At 30.0% G+C, this 18,377-nt stretch overlaps 1 protein-coding gene across 1 annotated transcript; it reads right to left on the bottom strand.

Moving 5' to 3' along the window:
• Positions 1–2,598: 2,598 nt before the first annotated feature.
• On the bottom strand, positions 2,599–4,391 carry LOC120118520 (cytochrome P450 81Q32-like). Its single transcript, XM_039138549.1, has 2 exons — positions 3,465–4,391; positions 2,599–3,276 (listed from the first exon to the last, which is right to left on the bottom strand). The coding sequence occupies exons 1-2, from the start codon at positions 4,347–4,349 to the stop codon at positions 2,656–2,658; spliced, it is 1,506 nt and encodes a 501-aa protein (XP_038994480.1). The 5' UTR covers positions 4,350–4,391; the 3' UTR covers positions 2,599–2,655.
• Positions 4,392–18,377: the final 13,986 nt, after the last annotated feature.

Genomic DNA, 18,377 nt, shown 5'->3' with positions numbered 1-18,377 from the left:
ATACAAAAATTAATTTTTAAACTAATAATCATGCATTAAATAAATAATAAATTATTACTAATAATTTAAATTAAATTAAAACGTTAAAATGTTACCGTATCAGCAACATATCGATATATATGATTTTCATCCAAGTGAAGTAGACCGTCTTCCATTTTATATCTGCAAAAAAATTAATTAAATAAAATATTAAAAAATTTAAATACTTAAATAAATTACAAAATATTAAATATAATAAAATATACCTTAAACAGTTATAAGAAAATATAAGAGTATTTAAGAGAAGTTAAGATGATTTGATGTGATGAAAGTGATTGAGAATGGAGTATTTACATGGAGGGATGAGGGTGTGAACGGCCGGGGTAGGTGAATAATTAAACGCGCGCCGCGGGGGCGCTCTTTAGACACGTGTATTCATATCAGCATAAGGCACGTTTAAGGGGGCACACCTTACCCCACGTGACACCAAATCAGCGTAAAACGCGCTGCAATGGCGCGCCTTACTACAAAAAATGTTAGATCAAAAAAATAATCTGAATAATGTCTGATAAGAAAATATATAGGGTATAGATGATATATCGAAAAAACGCCGATTTTTTGTCAATATACTAAAGAAAATACGAATAATACAAGTCTAAACTAAATAATGATGGTTCATGGTAAGTGTGGACTAGTCTAAGGCTGAGAGTTGAACGTGGACTATTCCAACACATTTTACTCCACAAAATGGCAAACTACATTACTCGAGGGACCCATCCCTGACTTCGGATTTTACTGCTCAGTCACACGCAAATTCATTACCATGATACACAAGTCCTCTAAATTAGGGATATATTGTGATTTGTGAATGTTTTTTTTAGGGAAATATAAATTATAGAAAATTGTTTCGAAAAATAAGGAAAATGTAATATTATGTGGTAAAGTCATTTACAGCTGAAAATAATTTTGGTTAAATGCATAGCTGTCGATGATTTTTTCCCCAATATCTCTTTTATAATTTTAGAATTAAATTATACAGATATTAAAATATAGCAGTTAAAATATGATTTTTTAAAAAATATCTCATTAAAACTAAACAATGAATTTAATTAATTAATTGATTTTGTTGTTTGAACTATAATTATATTATAAATTTTTAAAAGGTTATGATTATATATTTGAGCGTTCGATTAAAATGATATTTTAATATATATATTTTTTTAGATATGCATTCTGATAAAGAGTTCTAGACATCTTATCTTGTCCTACTTGAAAAATATTATTTTTGCTTTAAATTTAAATTTGTTATTATTGATATTTTTTAATCCATCAGACTCAAAAATTTTGATTATTATATATAGAAAATATATCATTATTCGTAAAGATTCGATATGTTTAATTTTACTTTAAAAATTTAGAAATTTTATTATAATCACTGTAATTTTAGTTTTCTTTGGCTTTGGATCTTAGGGTATAAAATAAAAGGTAAATTACACCAATCATCACTGAACTTTATTATCTCTCCTATTTCACTCACTGCATTTAAATCCATTCAATTTTCTTATTGAACTTAACATAATTAGTATTTTTTGCCATTCAACCATTAAATATTTAACGGTATTAAAACGAAGCCGTTTAAAAAACAAAATTTTCACCAAATCGACTTTATTTTGCATCTATATAACATCTCATTTATAACGCCATATAGTGAGTTAACGGCTGAGTAAACAAAAATGCTAATTATGTTAAGTTTAGTGAAGAAATTGAATGAATTTAAAGTACAATAAGTGAAATATGAGATAAGATAAAATTCAGTGATGATTAGTGTAATTTACTCTAAAATAAAATCAGAAACAAAGTCAAACTCACTCGAAAACTATCACTGGCTCGGCTCCAATGACAAGTTAAAAACAAATAAATATTATATTTTACGTGAAGCTAAATGCAGATTTTATTTTAAACTCTTTCAAAAAATTATTGCCTCTCAAAGTTTTACAATACAATTATAGTCTAAACAATAATGTTCTTAAATTTTTTTAACTCTATTTTATTTAGGGTAAATTACACGCTTACGCATTTAACTTTATTCTCTCTCCTATTTCATTAATTACACTTTTAAATTTTTTCCAATTTATTCACTGAACTTTAGACATTAAATTTTTTTATCACTCAACCGTTTATTCCGTAATGGGGTGCTTATGTAGTTTATTTTAATAATAAAACATGCCACATTAATAGGACATATAATTAAAAAGATAAATTACATGTTTACTCACTGAACTTTACTCTCTCTTATTTTACTCACTATTTTTAATTTTTTTCAATTAATATACCAACATCATAACACCGTTAGAAATTTAACGATCGAGTGACCAAAATAGTTCAATGTATAAAGTTCAGTGAGAAAATTGAAAAAAAATTAAAAGTATAATGAATAAAATAAGAGAGAGAGTAAAGTTCAACGAGTAAGTGTAAAATTTTCCTTTTTATTTAAAGGGATAATTTCTAAAAATTTTCATTTTAATCCCTATACTTTTATGTCTTATAACTTAGTTGTGACACCACCAACATTATTTATTTAATTTAGCCAATGATTTATAAATTATTTGATATTATATATATGACTTTTACATTTACATATATTTAATAATATAAGAAAACAAAGAATCTACAACTCTATAATTGGGAAAGCAAAGGAACAAAGGGTTGGCGTGGTCGACACTTAGCCTGCAAAGGTTGAGCCTTAGGCATGGTGAGCCCAGGCCCTTCGGTTAAATCCACCATCTCTTCTCCTGTTCTCTCCCACTCAAAGCATTGTATCAGTGACCCCAATGTTAATCCTATCATCCGCATCGCTAATCCTTCTCCGGGACACCGCCGTCTCCCCGCTCCGAACGGCATCAGCTTGAAACCGGTGTTCGATGGATCCAAGCCCACGAATCTCTCGGGCTTGTACTTCGTAGGCTCCTCCCAATTATTGGGATCGTTGTGTATGGCCCATGCGTTCACCAGCAACATGGTTCCACGCGGTATACGGTATCCCCCGATGACGCATTCTTCCGATGATTCATGAGGTACTAACAATGGACCGACTGGCTTCATTCGAAAAGTCTCGTTGATTATGCAATGAAGATAAGGAAGATTCGATAAGTCCGATTCCTCGATCAGTCGGTTATGCCCGACAACGGTATCGATTTCAGCTTGAGCTTTTTTCAGAACATGCGGATGATTCAAGAGGAGAGACATTGCCCACTCTAATGTGCCTGCGGATGTATCGGTTCCTGCAAGAAGTAACACCTGCAACATTTTTCAAGATCCAAATTAGGGCATTGTTTGATGAAAGAAACTAAGAGCAAACTCATTCAAAAATATCAGCGAAGAACTGAGTGTTATTTTCTTAAAGATTTTAAATTTGAGGATCTGTATATTAATGGCCAAGAAAAATTCTGAAGCGTATAATCAAACCCAAGTTTAGAAAAGCTTACTATCATGAGACTTCTAATAGTTTCATCCTTGTACATTTCAGGCTCTTGTTCTTGCAACGACAACATGACTTCAATCATGTTCTTTTTCTTGTCTGTGGATGCACAACTTTCCTTGCCATTTTTCATGTTGATTCGACATTCATCGATCAGTTCTTGTGTGAATGTGTCTCTTCTTTTAGATAAGTTGATCATCCTTCTCTCTGTGTTTCCCAACCACTTCATCAACGGTAGATAATCACCCATGTTTGATGCGCCGGCCAAAAGAAACGATTCACTCATAATTTCGCGAAACCGGGTCCCTTCCTCGACGACCTCGACATCGTCTCCGTAATATCTTTTTCCGGCAATCATCCGCATCATCAAGTTGACCATCAGCTCGAAGAGTCTGGATTTGAGATCCACCGTCCGATCTTGATCCTTGAACAGCTTACGAAGAAGCAAACGGAGTTCATCGAGGCGTGTGGCGTAAAGCAACTGGAGACAGTTGCCTGAAAGAAGTTGAATCGCCGATATACGCCTCAAGTTCCGCCAATTTTCGCCGTAGGAATCCCAGATAAGGCTAGTATAATTATAACCCATATGCTTCCCGTATAAAAGTTTGGGGCGGTTGGCCAAGATAATATCATTTTTCGTAAAGCACTCCTCGGCCGCCGATGCCGATGAGACGAGCACAACGGGACGTGAACCAAAGTGAAGGAGGAGGACGCGGCCATGTTTGGCGGAGATTTTGGCCAGCGTGCGGTGGAGAGGCTTCTTCAGGAGTAGATAAAAGTGGCCGATGAAGGGTAAAGTGGGAAAAGGGGTGGGAGGATGGTTCTTCAACTTGTGGAATAAGTGGAGGGTGATGGAATAAAGAGCTACAAGGAGAAGAATTTGCAGAAACATGGCCACTAGCTTTGGATGGATTTATTTATTTTCATGTTTTGTATGGAAATGGGGATTATATACATGTGGAAGTGGAAGTGGAAGGCTTTCCTTCTCCTTCCATTCATTTTAGACGCTTGAATTTGTACGTTTCTTTCCCTTCCAGATCTTCAACCCTAACAATGGGATAAGATTAATGACTTTCAAAACTTTTATTTCTTTATTCTGTTTTATTTCTTCATCTAGCAGACTTGCCTTCAAATCAAATTCTTTATTCGTTTATAATGAAGTTCAAACCCTAAATTATCGTCTTAGTATATTTTAATACTTAAATTTTAATTTTTTAAAATTAGATTTAATATTTACTTTTCATTTTATTTTAATATTCCGTCGTTAGAAAAATAAAACATTTAATATCTAAACTATCATTTTTAGTTTGTTTCAGTACATAAATTTTTAAACTTTTTTCAAAACTTAAAATTAAATTTTGTACGGGTACTAAAATAAATTATATTTTTACTGACGGATATTAAAATGAAACAACAAACTAAACTTAGGTATGATTTTGAAAAAATAAAAGTTTAAATACTAAACAGACTAAACTGAATACTTTAGGTATTAAAACGTAATTTGTCCTTATTTTTAGCAAAAAGTTATTTTTAATCAGCGTGTGTGGGAAGGAAGTCAAGGAGTGAACCTTCTAGGAGGTTTCCGCGATTCAGATCAACCAATAGGAACCCCAAACCAGGAAGCTTTTAGGTGTGCTGTAAATGCTTTTTTTAAAAAATTTATTATGGCATATAACCATTTTCTTAATGAAGTTTGATGCTATTGCCTGGCGGCTACAATTAGATTGATTTATTTAAGGGTAAATTACACCATTCTTTATTGAACTATATTCTCTCTTATTTTATTCATTGTACTTTCAATTTATCTATTTTACTCACTGAAGTTTACATATTGTATCATTTTGCTCACTCTACCATTAATTATTTAATGACGTTATGATGTGACACATGAATCAAAATGACATCGTTTTGAAAAACTCAAATATATTCCAAAACGACGTCGTTTTGGTGAGTAAAATATGAGAGAGAGTAAAGTTCAGTGACTTATGGTGTAATTTACCCTTTTTCCTTCTCTTCTTCATTTTCTCTCTACCGACCACCACGTCATTTTCATTTCGGCCACCGTCGACCACCGTAGATGGTGGTCGTTTGATCCCAAATTTCATAGGTCGATTCGTCTCGAACCCTTGAGTCTGAATTTGGTGGTTGTTTCACTGGAAAATGTTCTAAAACCCGTGAATTTGGACTGAAACGTTTCGGATTCCTCACTTTCAATCTCAAGTTCGTGGAATTCGGAGCAAGTTATGACAAAATGGAGGTAAGATTTAGACTCAACATGTCAAAACGAAGTGACCTATCCCATTTTAAGACCAAACGGCCACCATCTACGACGGTCGACGCTGGCACCCGACAACCTTCTATTTTTATTTTATTTTTTAATTATTTTATATTAAATAATAATAATAAAAAAGACCACATCATCATCTGTAAGAGAGAAAACGGTCGAGTGAGCAAAATGATTTGATTGTAAAATTTAGTGAGCAAAATAGAAAAATTGAAAGTACGGTGAGAAAAATAGGAGAGAAATTAAAATTTAGTTAAGAACTGTGTAATTTACCCATGATTTAAATATTATACATTGTGATAATAAGACAAACTGGATTGAAATTTTAGATATTCCAGAAGATTTTTGACTTCCAACGCAAATGTGGTCACGAAACATACAACAAACATATAGAAACTTCAAATGGAATCCCAGGATAATCGTATTTTATTTAAAAATATATATATAGTTTAAATTGTTTTTTTGTCAATTAAACATTCTCTTTATAATTTTATATTTCTAAATTTTTAATATATTTCTTTAAAAATCATATTTCTGACACAAAATTTTATGTACATCTATATTCAAATATATATTATATTAATCGGTGTTAATTTTTATGTTTGATTGTTCCAAGGCCCAACCCTTGACTTTAGTATTTGGTGATTCCTCCGTCAATTTTGCTATGGTAAATGACTTTTTTAACCAAAATATTCGATTTATAAATTTTGTTCATAAAATATCGACAAATATTATTTATAAAGTATTGAGTTTAATCTGGAGCACAATTATAGAGGATTGGAGAGGCCATGGTCTCCCAAAAACATAGAAAAAATTATAGGTTTTATCAATCATATTTGTTTTGTCTATTTTCCTTCTCTAATTTAAAAAAACATAATATATGTTATTTTTTCTTTATTTAATTAAGACGAGATTACCATGAGTTAAGTGTCGTTAACTATTTTAATATAATTACACATTTGATCTATATTATTTACATATATTTTTTTAATTTTATCTTACTTTTAATAAATTAAAACAAATTTAATTATTATATCACATGTGATGTTGAAAAATTAACTTTATTTTAAATTTAATATATTTATTTTCGGGAGGGTGACGTTACCCTCTGTTTAAAAGAAAACAGAGCAACGCAAAATTGGTGCTAGAGGGATTTGGAAATTGGTAACACGTGACACGAACCAAACGATCTCGGTGGTAAAGAATTTTTTTTATTTTTTGAGGTCTCATGTTTGAGTATCAAGAATGCTAGGGGTCTGAGTGCTCAATATCAAATTGTTGAGAGTTGTCTTTGAACATATATTGCCTTATACTTACATCAAATTAATAAAAAATAATAATGGTAACACGTGGCACAACACGTAACACTAGTGACACATGACATCATTAGATTAAAGATTAAATTTATTTTGATTAATTAAAAGTATGACTAAATTTAGATAATATGTAAATAATAGGGACCAAATATATTATTATCCCAAAATATCATGTCACTTAATTTGTTAATCGTTAACATTAGTTAACCCGTAGTGACCACATCTTAACTAAATAAAAACGATAGTGACCTTATCTTAATTAAATAAAAAAAGTAACCATATATTATGTTTTTTGCAATCAATGAGAAAAAATGGACAAAACAAAAACATAAGTGATCAATAATGTAGTTATCCCAAAATTATCATTAATTTTCTTAAAGTATTCTCAAAATATAAATTATGTTACACAAAATAACAATCTGAGACAAAATCAGACATGAGGAATTAAAATAAAAGAAGTTAAATTTTTTATAGACGATAAAAATATATAAAAATAAAAAATACTCCATTTTATTTGATTGATCAATTGATCGGAAACAAATGAAGTATGTCACTACATAGTTTTCTTAAGAAAAATTTTTTGGTCACTCCTTAGGAGCTCGAATTCATTGGTTGTCTATATGCCAAGATACAACAACTAGATGATCAACTACAGTAGCACAACTACAAAGATCACGAACTATCCTTATCTTCGCCTATTACCAAAAAACTAATGGAGAAAAACTTTTCTACTTTTAAAATTGTGTGAGACTTAAACTTTTCTGATGTGTTTAACCTAGTAGGTTAACACAATATTTATAGGGGATTTCCAAGAGAGATTTACTCAAATCAAATATCTTTTAATATTCAAATCTAAACAAATAATAATATCTTTTAAGCTGAAATATTCAAAAGATATTGAAATCTTTTACTATTCAAACTTAAATAGATATTATTTTGATTTGAAATATTCAAAAGAATATAATTATCTTTAACATTCAAAGTTAAAGAGATAATAAATACCTTTTAATTTGGCATAATCAAAGAATAATAATCATACTAATATTCAAATTAAAAATATCTTTTAATTTATAATATTAAAAAGGAATATGAATTTAATTTAAATATTAAATCTATCAAAGAAATTTACTTTTTTAACAATCCCCTACATGAATGAAATTGATGATTTTATCAAAAACATTTCGACAGATGTGGTGATAGACTCTACGATTGATAGTTTCATAGGATAGGTAAATTCCTCCTTTTAATCTTCCCTTGTGACAGTATATTTACTTTACTTGCTAAACAATACACGCGATGTCCTTGAATTATTATATCGTTTGTGTAAAGGATGATATACTTCACACAACTACCCTTCTGACAAGAATTTTAGTTGCCATGGATATGTCATTGAAGCCATGAACATCGTCTGGTTTTGAAAATTTGAAAGAACTATGTTGGATAGTCTTCTTAAAGTGGCCCCACTTCACTCTCACGTAGGAGACCTACGTTGGTCGACTCACCTAAACATAATGGTCATCAAAAGATTTTCTTAGACTATACCAATTAGATCATTGTTTACATCATAGGAACAAACTTGGGGTAAAAACTCCTACAATGATCGTACATGGTTTATGCAATTATGTTGTCCCTTTGAACCTAGATCTTGAGATCTCCAGTTAACTGGGCAGGGTTTTCTTTCACAAAAAGCCTTTAAATTTTATGGGCTTTATAGTCTCATTCTTTTAGATATTTTATCAACTTGATTTCGATTTAATCCATTGGTTAGCGGATCCGCGATGTTATCCTTTGATCTTACAAAATCAATAGAGATAACTCCATTTGAGATCAATTGTATAAGATATTATGTCGAAGAAGCATATCTCTCGACTTACCATTATACTTGAAATTCTATGATAGTCACTGTATATGCATAATGTGGGAACATGTTTCAACCATTCAAGAATATTCTCTAAGAAATTCCAAAGTCATTCAGCTTATTCTCCAGAGTAATCTAGAGTTACAAACTCAGGTTTCATTATGAATCTGGTTATAACCGTTTTCTTTAGGATTTCCATGACACGACTTATCTTCCCAATGTCAAACATATTCACTTGTGTCGTTGATATCTTGAATATCAAATTCCAACTAGCATTAGTCTATCATTCTAAGATAGTAGGATATTCAAAGAAAATACAATCCATCGTTTATGACCTCTTTTCATTTGTTTTGGTAATATGGCCATTATCTACTCAAGACACCCCCACATTGTCAAGTATTTGTTGGAAGATTTTTTACCTTTTCATAACCCATATGGTGACTTGTTTACTTTTCTTATCTTGGGAATCTTATTTAAAATGTAATTAGTTGATAGAACAACTTCTCTCTCCACTATATGTTATGTGACAACCCAAAACTTCTTAGCATTACATTCATTATTTTCCTTAAGGTTCAATAAGTGAAGTCACTTCAGTAATAATATCGTTAATAGTATAATGATGTCACTTCATTAATAATATCATGTTGTGCACAATGATTTAACATATTCACCATCACTATCACTTCTTATCATCTTAATCTATTTATTAAGTTGATTTTCAATTTCATATTTATAGAAAACAAATTTCACTATAACTTTGTTTTTGCTTTTTTAACAAATACATATAGCAATACTTTTGCTATCATCAATTGAGGTAATAAAATATTTATTTTTCTTTATTTGTGTTATTATTATGAATTTTAAGAAATTGACCACCAAAGTTTCCTTAGTGTAAGATCTTCTGTTTCGTGTTTTAGGTACAATGTCATCCATATTTCTTTTATCCATATTATAGATTTTATACACTTTATATATTGTATTTGATAATCCATTCATGATTTAGTTCCAGCATAGGAAATCATATAGCTCATAAGCTTTAACAATAGTAAATAACGTTTATTTTATCCTCTCTAATACTAAGATGATCATTCAAATAAAACAACATCTTATGTTGTCACATCTTGAAATTCTATCTATAGAATTTTACAAGTTTCTCATTGTGACTCATGATCACCGACAATCATGATTTCATTTAACATACGAAATTAGAATTGATAATAGTTCTAATAATAAATTGAAAACAAATTCTAGTTTATTATATAAACAAAATTTAGTTAGAAACTAAATCAGTAACAAAGTCATTAATTTCAAACGATTTCTATTATAAATAGTAATCAAATAATTTTGTTAAGCGACAAAATTAAAATCTCAATTGATTTTAAATACGAAATCAAAAATTTTAATAAAAAGTTAATTCTCGTTTATTTTTTATTTTGTTATTGGATAGAATCAATGTTTTGAAACAACATCATTAACAAAATTTACATTCACGATAATTTATGTTAAATAGTTTTGTCCACTATGAGATTTTAACAAATATGTTAACACGATAAGATAAATCCCAAAATAAATTTATTTACTATCTCGATTTTCTCAAAATTTTAAAATCATCTCAAATTAAGAAAAATAAAGAATAAGATAATAATATATCTTAAGATTGTTACATAAAATAATGGTCCTAGAAGAAATAAAACATGAGAAAGTAAAATAAAAGAAGTTAAACTTCTTAAAGGCATAATGAAAATATATAGAAATAATAAATACTCTTTTTGTAACACCCTAAATTCTGGGCTAGTAGTTTGGGCTTACCCAAGAGGTATGTGGATCTCGTAGAGTTCGTAATTAAAGTTTTTGGATCGAGTGTTGGCTTAATTGGTTATGAATTGGGCCCAATTTATCATAAAAACATGATTTTTTTCATAGTAAAAAGATGAGGAGGGACCAATAGTGTAATTTTCTCATTTTTAAAGAGATGATGGCTTTTATATCTTCTTTAATCTTTTTCTCTTCAGTTTTCTTCCTTCTTACTTCTTTTTCACTCTAAGTTCAATATCTAAGGTTAAGTTCCTTGAGCCATTTTATGTTCACTTTAACCTTCAAATTTGCTCATAATTGTAATACCCCAAAAATTTAGACAAAGACCAAAATGGAAATTTTAAAAGTTTGATGGTCAAAGTATAAAACTTGGGAAAAATTAGGGAATTAAGTGATAAATTTCCTAAAAAGATTTTTATTCCATAAATGATGGTTTACTCTTGAGAGTGGAGTTTTATATAAATCATATTTTTGGAATTTGAAATTTTTGTAAAGAAAAACTAGAAAGGCTTAAAGTCCGATAAGGAATCGGTATTTCAAATCGAATTTGAATTTAAAAAAAAATTGAAAGGATGTTATAAATTGGCTGGAAATATTATTTTAATACTTTGGATCAGAGAAATTTGGTTTGGAAATATGCAATTTTTCAGATTTAACCGAAACAGTGAAATTTAGTGACTAAAACGCAAGTTTTGAAAATTTCAGGGCATTTTCGTAGGTCAAAGTCAAATTAAATTATATTTGACTTTTTAATATCAGATGGCTTTGATTTTGGAGATTCATTAAGGGTAATAATGGAAATTCTTATTGAATGGAATAAAAAATTTCATTATGATATATTATTAAGCATGTGTTGGATTAATATATCATAAAAATCAATCATGGAAGAGGAATTTGAGCTTCTTCTTCTTCCAAGAGCCGACACTTTCAAGCAAGAAAGGTAAGCATCTTAAGTTTTAATTTTGAAGCTAATTCTTGAGAATTAGACTAAGTGTGGTTAGGAAAAATATTCTACTTTCAATTCTCTACATTTTGACATGAATATTACTAGGGTTTCATGTTCAAATTTATCTTGAGTTGATGAAGGGGATTTTGATTCTTGTGTTTTATGGGTTTTGAAGAGTTAAGTGATTTTAAAAAATTGGTTGTAAGAATTGATGAAGAACCTAAGAATGAAGTTAAAGAAAACAGTTTGGATTTTGATTCTGGCAGTAGGTTCGAAAATTCACCAGAAAATATATAAAAATAATTTTGAGGTTATTTTTATATATTGTGTTCATATATGGATTTAGTTTTGTTTAAAATAAATGGGGATCAATTTCAAGTTGTATACAAATATATATGAATTTTTAACTGAGGAAAGGTCAGAAAAGTCGGACAGCAGAATTCTGTACAAAACAGATTCTGTTGGTGAACTTTGAAAATTCACCATAAATTGTACAGAATGAATTAGAAGGAGTTTTTATATGGATAGATTTGTATTCAAGTCTAGTTTTTAACGGAAGAAACGGAATTGAATTCCAGTGTCTATATAAATACAGAAAATGATTCTTTTAGGGTAGTGCGAGTTGTCTGAATTCTGGAAAATTAATGGGTTGTTGTGTAAGAGTTGTATAATTGATGTACTATGCTGGAAATTGTTGTTAGGGAATTGAAAATGAGTGTTAGATGTGAAATTGATTATTTTGGGAAGATTGAAATGATTGGTGATTTAAGTACAACAATTGCATAGTTGGGGTACTTAAATGTATTTATGCTTTTGTAAAAGCATTTGAATGGAAATAATTTCAATTTTGGAATTATTGGTATTAAGAGTTTAAGTGGTAAAATGGTGAAGACCATTTTGAGTAAATTGAAAAAGTTGGTTCCAATGTTAAAAGGAATTAATAAGTACTGAATTATTTGGTGGAAATGAGTTTGAAGTATGCTATGGAATTATTTTGGGATATGGTTATGTTAGTACAATACTAACATATGTATTATCATAAATTTGTGATTTATACAGATCATGGTTGATTTTAATTGAAGCATGTCAAGTATAAAAAGGGTATATTGTGGACATTAGTGAGGCACAAATATTTTGAAAGATATAAAGTGTCAAGGTGAATGCAATATATGCATGAAATTATACATGGATGTTTTATACATCATCAGGAAGACTTGCGATAAGTCAACCTTGTTTTATCAGCATGATATTATACCATATTTTTTATAAATTGACATGACATCGATATGTCAGAGTATGAAATTATAATGTATTGATTTTTGGAAAATGTGATATTTTACCATGAATGCTATTTCGGGTATGAACTGCCCCATTGTTAAATATTGATAATATATTTTGCCATGGATGGATCAAATAAAATAGACTGTATGCCCAAGTAAGTCATTGAGGGACAGGGTATAGTTGGCATGCCATAGAGTATAGCAGCTGCAGGTTTATAATACACTTCGGTGTATATGGTGGGCACGACCTTATGTGTAATACACTTCGGTGTATATGGTGGGCATGACCTTATGTGTAGCACTACGGTGCAAATAGTACTCGAATACCCAGGGTCCTCAGGGTTGTATATTGGGCTATTGTCTATGGTTTATGGTTTATTGGTTAATAAATAGTAAGTTTTGCAAATAAGCTTACGAGTTATTGGAATGAATGGCAAGTATTTCAGAAAGAATATTTTTATATTCAGTTATGATATTTTTATCATGGTAAAATTATGAATATGCTAATAGCATGGTTTTATGGCATTGGATTTGAAATCTAAATTCATGCATGGATTATATTGCACTATTTATTGTTTTAATTGCCTCACTAAGTTTATACTTAGCGTGTGATGATTTTCACGCGTAGGTAAAAAGCCTGTAATGGAATAAATAGTTCAAAGTGACATCGAGCATCGGGGAGTATATTTCAATATCAGTAAGACATCCTATTGTGAAATTTTGAAATAGATAGTGGCATGTAATTAATAATATTCAATTTATTTTGTTGAATATAGTTGGAAACAAAAATAGAATTTTTATAGTGAGGAAATGTTAAGTTTTTATAAGTTAATATGTAATTTTCGGAAATTACTGTAGCATGAACAGTGACCACGTTTTTAAACAAAATTTCCAGATTGTTAAAGGGGTACCGATTCCCCTGCTACAGGGAATCGATTCCCCCACTGTTCATTGTTCGGGTATTATTCACTATTCATAAATAAAAATATTTTGAATTAAATTGTTATAACGAAACGTAATTTTATATAATATGATATTTTATAATATCATTTACTATTTTAAGAAAATAAATTTTAAATCGCTTTTGAATCGTAAAATGGTTTTAGAAATTCGGATAACATCTATAATATGTATATGTATAATTATACGGGTTATGGGTGTTACAATAATCCCTCCAACAACCTTATTTTGAAGATTCAAGCTTTGAGTTTCTTATTTTTCCAAGATAAAGTGGGTTTTATCATCCAAGTCTTAGAAGAGAGTGGTAGTTAGCTAAAAGAGCTTTATTTGGGGATTTTAGCATAAATGTAGTGTATTTCTATTCTTTTATGACGTTAAGGCTTTCATAATCATGAAGATTTGTTAAGATTTATGTATTTAAGCATTTTATGGTTTATTATTGATTCATGCCATAGATGACATTTTCGGTATAAACATGTGTTTTTATGGTACTTTATGACCATAAGTAGCTTCCCTAATGTTGAAAATATTTTTATGTTTCGATATAACAATCTAAGTATAAATGAATTTTAAGATTTTATAAAGATTTTTATAAGTATATTCGATTCAATTAATCGAATATCAAATTATTACTCCAAGTCTTTCAAGATCAATTTCAAACCTTACTAAATGTGTAAAATTGTGTTTTATACTTAATATATTTATGAAACAATTTTCACAAAGTCTTTTGAACCGAAATCAAGCCTAAAATCAATTTTTCAAAGGGATGCACCGATGTACCAATGAATAAATTGAACATCGAATGCAGTTTATGCATCGATGCACTCTCCATACATCGATGCACTCAGGTTTTAATGAAAACATCGAATGCATTTTATGCATCGATGCACACACCATGCATCGATGCACTTAGGCTTATTCAAAACATCGAATGCATTTTATGCATCGATGCACACTTAGTGCACCGATGCACTAAGTGTTCCAACGGTCAAAATATTTGAATTTTACACTTGATGCACCGATGCACCTTGTGTATGCATCGATGCACTAATCATCCCCAACATTTAGAATCAATTGAAGGAGTATTTAAACAAACTTAGAAGCCATTGATCAACAACAAGAATCAAGAATTAAGAGAGAATCAAATAGAAAACATCAAACCTCAAGTTTGAGCATTTCAAGCCTATCTTTCATTCAATATTCATTTTTCTTTCAATAACACTACTTGTACTCAATTGTATTCATTTTTTAGTGTTCTTTTCTTTGTTATATAATTGTGCAAACAATCTACCTTGTGAGGATTTCCTTGTAAGTTTTCAAATTTGTAATCTTCTCTTTGAGAAAGAGTGTTCTTAAGAATTGGGGTATATTCTTGAGGGAGTTGTAAGGTTATCTCTTTGGCCTCAAAATAAAGAACAAATTAGTGAATTTGTTGGAAAATCCTTAGTGTGGATAGCTAAGGTAGTGGACGTAGACTTTGGTTGAGAAAGTCGAACCACTCTAAATCGCTGTGCAATTACTTTCAATTTTCTGCAAAAGCTTCCACCAAAATTTTAATGGCCAATTCACCCCCTCTTGGCCGATTCCTTCGATCGATTAACTCAACAATTGGTATCAGAGCCTCACTCATTTGAAGGTTTAATCGTCTCTTGAGTCGATTTGAGAAGAGTTAAATAGATAAAGATGGTGTTCACTTCCGGTTCATTCTCCATGGAAGAATCCAGACCAATTGACGTGTCTCCTTACTTCAATGGAACAAATTCTCGTCGTTGGAAGAGTTTCATGATGATATTTATCCAAGAACATGATATGGAAGCTTGGATGATAATCGAGAAAGGATATTCCTCTCCTACGAAGAAGGCAAAGAAGTGGAGTAATCAAGAACGGAAGAAAACTCAACAAAATACAAAGGCTATGCACATGTTGTGTTGTGCAATTGATCCTAATGTATATAAAGGAGTTTTTTTTGTTCAAATGCCAAGGAGATGTGGAATAAGCTTGAGGAGATCTATAGAGACAAGGAAGAAGAAGAACCAATAAAAGTGGTGTATCTATTAGCTCTCACAGAGCCAAAGGTATCTTCTAACTCAAATAAATTAAATTCAAAATCTTTTAATGAGTTACAAGATGCTTATGATGAATTATTTTCGGAGTTTGAGACCATGAACTCCAAATACAATAAATTGATTTCTAAATTTATTACTAAAAATGATCTTCTTTTGAAAGCTAAAACAGACTTGGAAAATCAAAATGAAATGTTGAGAAAAGAGTTAGAGCTTTAAAAAAATAAAATATGAAAACTTTGAAAAAGAAATTTTCAAATTAAACAAACTTCTTCTAGAAACGAAAATGGATTTTGAAGATCAAAATGAAATCTTGAAGAAGGATTTAGAGCTTTCAAAAATGAAATTTGAAAGTATTGAAAATGAAATTTGAAAGTATTGAAAAAGAAAATTTTGATTTGAAAGTTAAGCTTGAATTTTTAACAAAAGAAAAAGAGATCATTTTAAATAATTCATCTAGTTCAATAATGACAATATGTTCACATTGTCATTATCATGGTCATACGGAACACACTTGTCCTTTAAAGAAAGGAAAACGATTTAAAATTAGACAAGTATGGGTTCCAAAAGGAAAAGAGGCATTGAAACTAATGTTCAAGGATCCAAACCAATTTGAATACCAAAATCTACTTAAATGTCTCTTGTAGGTGTGTGTGAGCAATGGTGATGAAGATGATTATTCAAGGTGCTCTAGCCACACATGAAAAAGGAATGGGTAACCTCTAAACTTAATGTTTTTATTTTATTTGGTTGCTCATTTAGTTTATGAATGCATGAGGCTTTAAATGCTAAATAATTCTAAATGATTATGTTTTATCTCATGTATGTTGAAAAATATTGTATGATGAACATAGTAATTTTTGGTAACGTTTTATAAACTCTAGTTCATCATATTAATTTTTGGTCAAAATTATTTTTAAAATGTAATTGATATCTCTTTAACAATTGATATCGATTTTTCAAGAACTTTGGTTTTGCAAAACTTTGACCTTAAATTTTTCTTAATGGTTATGCATATTTTTTAAAATATTATAAAGTTTTAATGCATAACATTTTCAAAAACTTTATGCATTGCTCTTAATCTTGATAATCAACATTGCATAATGTTTTGTATGTGAATGGATTAAAGCATAATCCGATTAGATGAATTTGACAAAAGATACAACGTCTTATTTTTAAATCAAGTGTTTGCAAAATTGATTGACATTGCATCTATTTTGATTATGCTTGTTGGTCATAGAATAGGAAACATATACAAGGTGCATTTAGATTCTATCAATATGACTAATTTATGCCTAGTTTCTAAGGATGAGCATGATAGTTGTTTATAGCATAGGAGACTAAGACATGCTAGTATGAGCGTTTTGCAACGGTTAGTTCAAGGAGATTTAGTTCGAGGGTTACCTAAACTAAAATTTTGATAATGATAAAATATGTGATGCTTGTGCTAAAGGAAAACAAAAGCGAATTTCTTTTAAATCCATTAATGATGTATCAACTAGTAGAGTATTACAATTGATACATATAGATCTTTTGGGCCAACTAGAACTACTAGCTTGGGTGGAAAATAATATGCATTTGTCTTGGTAAATGATTATTCTAGATATACTTGGGTTCTATTTTTAAGTACTAAAGATGAAGCATTAGAACATTTCATCACGTTTTCATAAGTAATCCAAAACGAAAAAGGTTACTCTATCACTAGTGTTAGGAGTGATCATGGAACTGAATTTGAAAATCATGGATTTACTGAGTTTTGCAATTCCTCAACAAAATGGAGCTATTGAGAGGAACTTTAGAAGAAATGGCTAGAACCATGCTTTGTGGAAATAATTTGCCAAAATATTTTTGGGCGGAAGCCACAAATACCGCTTGTTATGTTGTAAATCGAGTAATGATTAGGCCAATTTTAAAGAAAACTCCATATGAAATTTTCAAAAATAAAAAGCCTAACATTAGCTATTTTCATCCTTTTGGATGAAAATGTTTTGTTTTAAACAACGGTATGGACAATCTTGGCAAATTTGATGCTAAAAGTGATGAAGGAATTTTTTTGGGTTATTCCTTAAATTCTAAAGATTATCGAGTATTTAATAAAAGAACTTTAGTTGTAGAAGAGTCTATACATGTTGTTTTCGATGATAATCCCCTTCTGAGGAAGGATTCTTGTGTGAATGATGATGTAGGCATTATAAATATAAATGACGTTGGACATGACGTTGGAGAACCATCATCAAAGAAAGAAATGAAAGATGAGGGAACTCAAGATCCTCTCGAGAATCCAACCATTGAAGAAAGGAAAGTCTCTTACCCAAGGGAATACAACTATGTCAAGGATGGTGAAATAATAGGTGATCCATCCAAAGGGGTAACAACTCGATCTTCTCTTATAAATATT

Source organism: Hibiscus syriacus, unplaced genomic scaffold (genome assembly GCF_006381635.1).
Source record: "Hibiscus syriacus cultivar Baekdansim isolate YM2019G1 unplaced genomic scaffold, ASM638163v2 tig00110328_pilon, whole genome shotgun sequence".
NCBI classification, from domain to species: Eukaryota; Viridiplantae; Streptophyta; class Magnoliopsida; order Malvales; family Malvaceae; genus Hibiscus; species Hibiscus syriacus.
This window is presented reverse-complemented; position numbering and strand designations above follow the sequence as displayed.

What these genes read in the sequence shown, in the direction of transcription:
- LOC120118520 (XM_039138549.1), bottom strand. Translation starts at nt 4,349, where the DNA reads ATGTTTCTGCAAATTCTTCTCCTTGTAGCTCTTTATTCCATCACCCTC. An exon ending in CTATTAGAAGTCTCATGATA is followed by an intron (nt 3,277 to 3,464) that starts GTAAGCTTTTCT and finishes AAAATGTTGCAG; the next exon opens with GTGTTACTTCTTGCAGGAAC.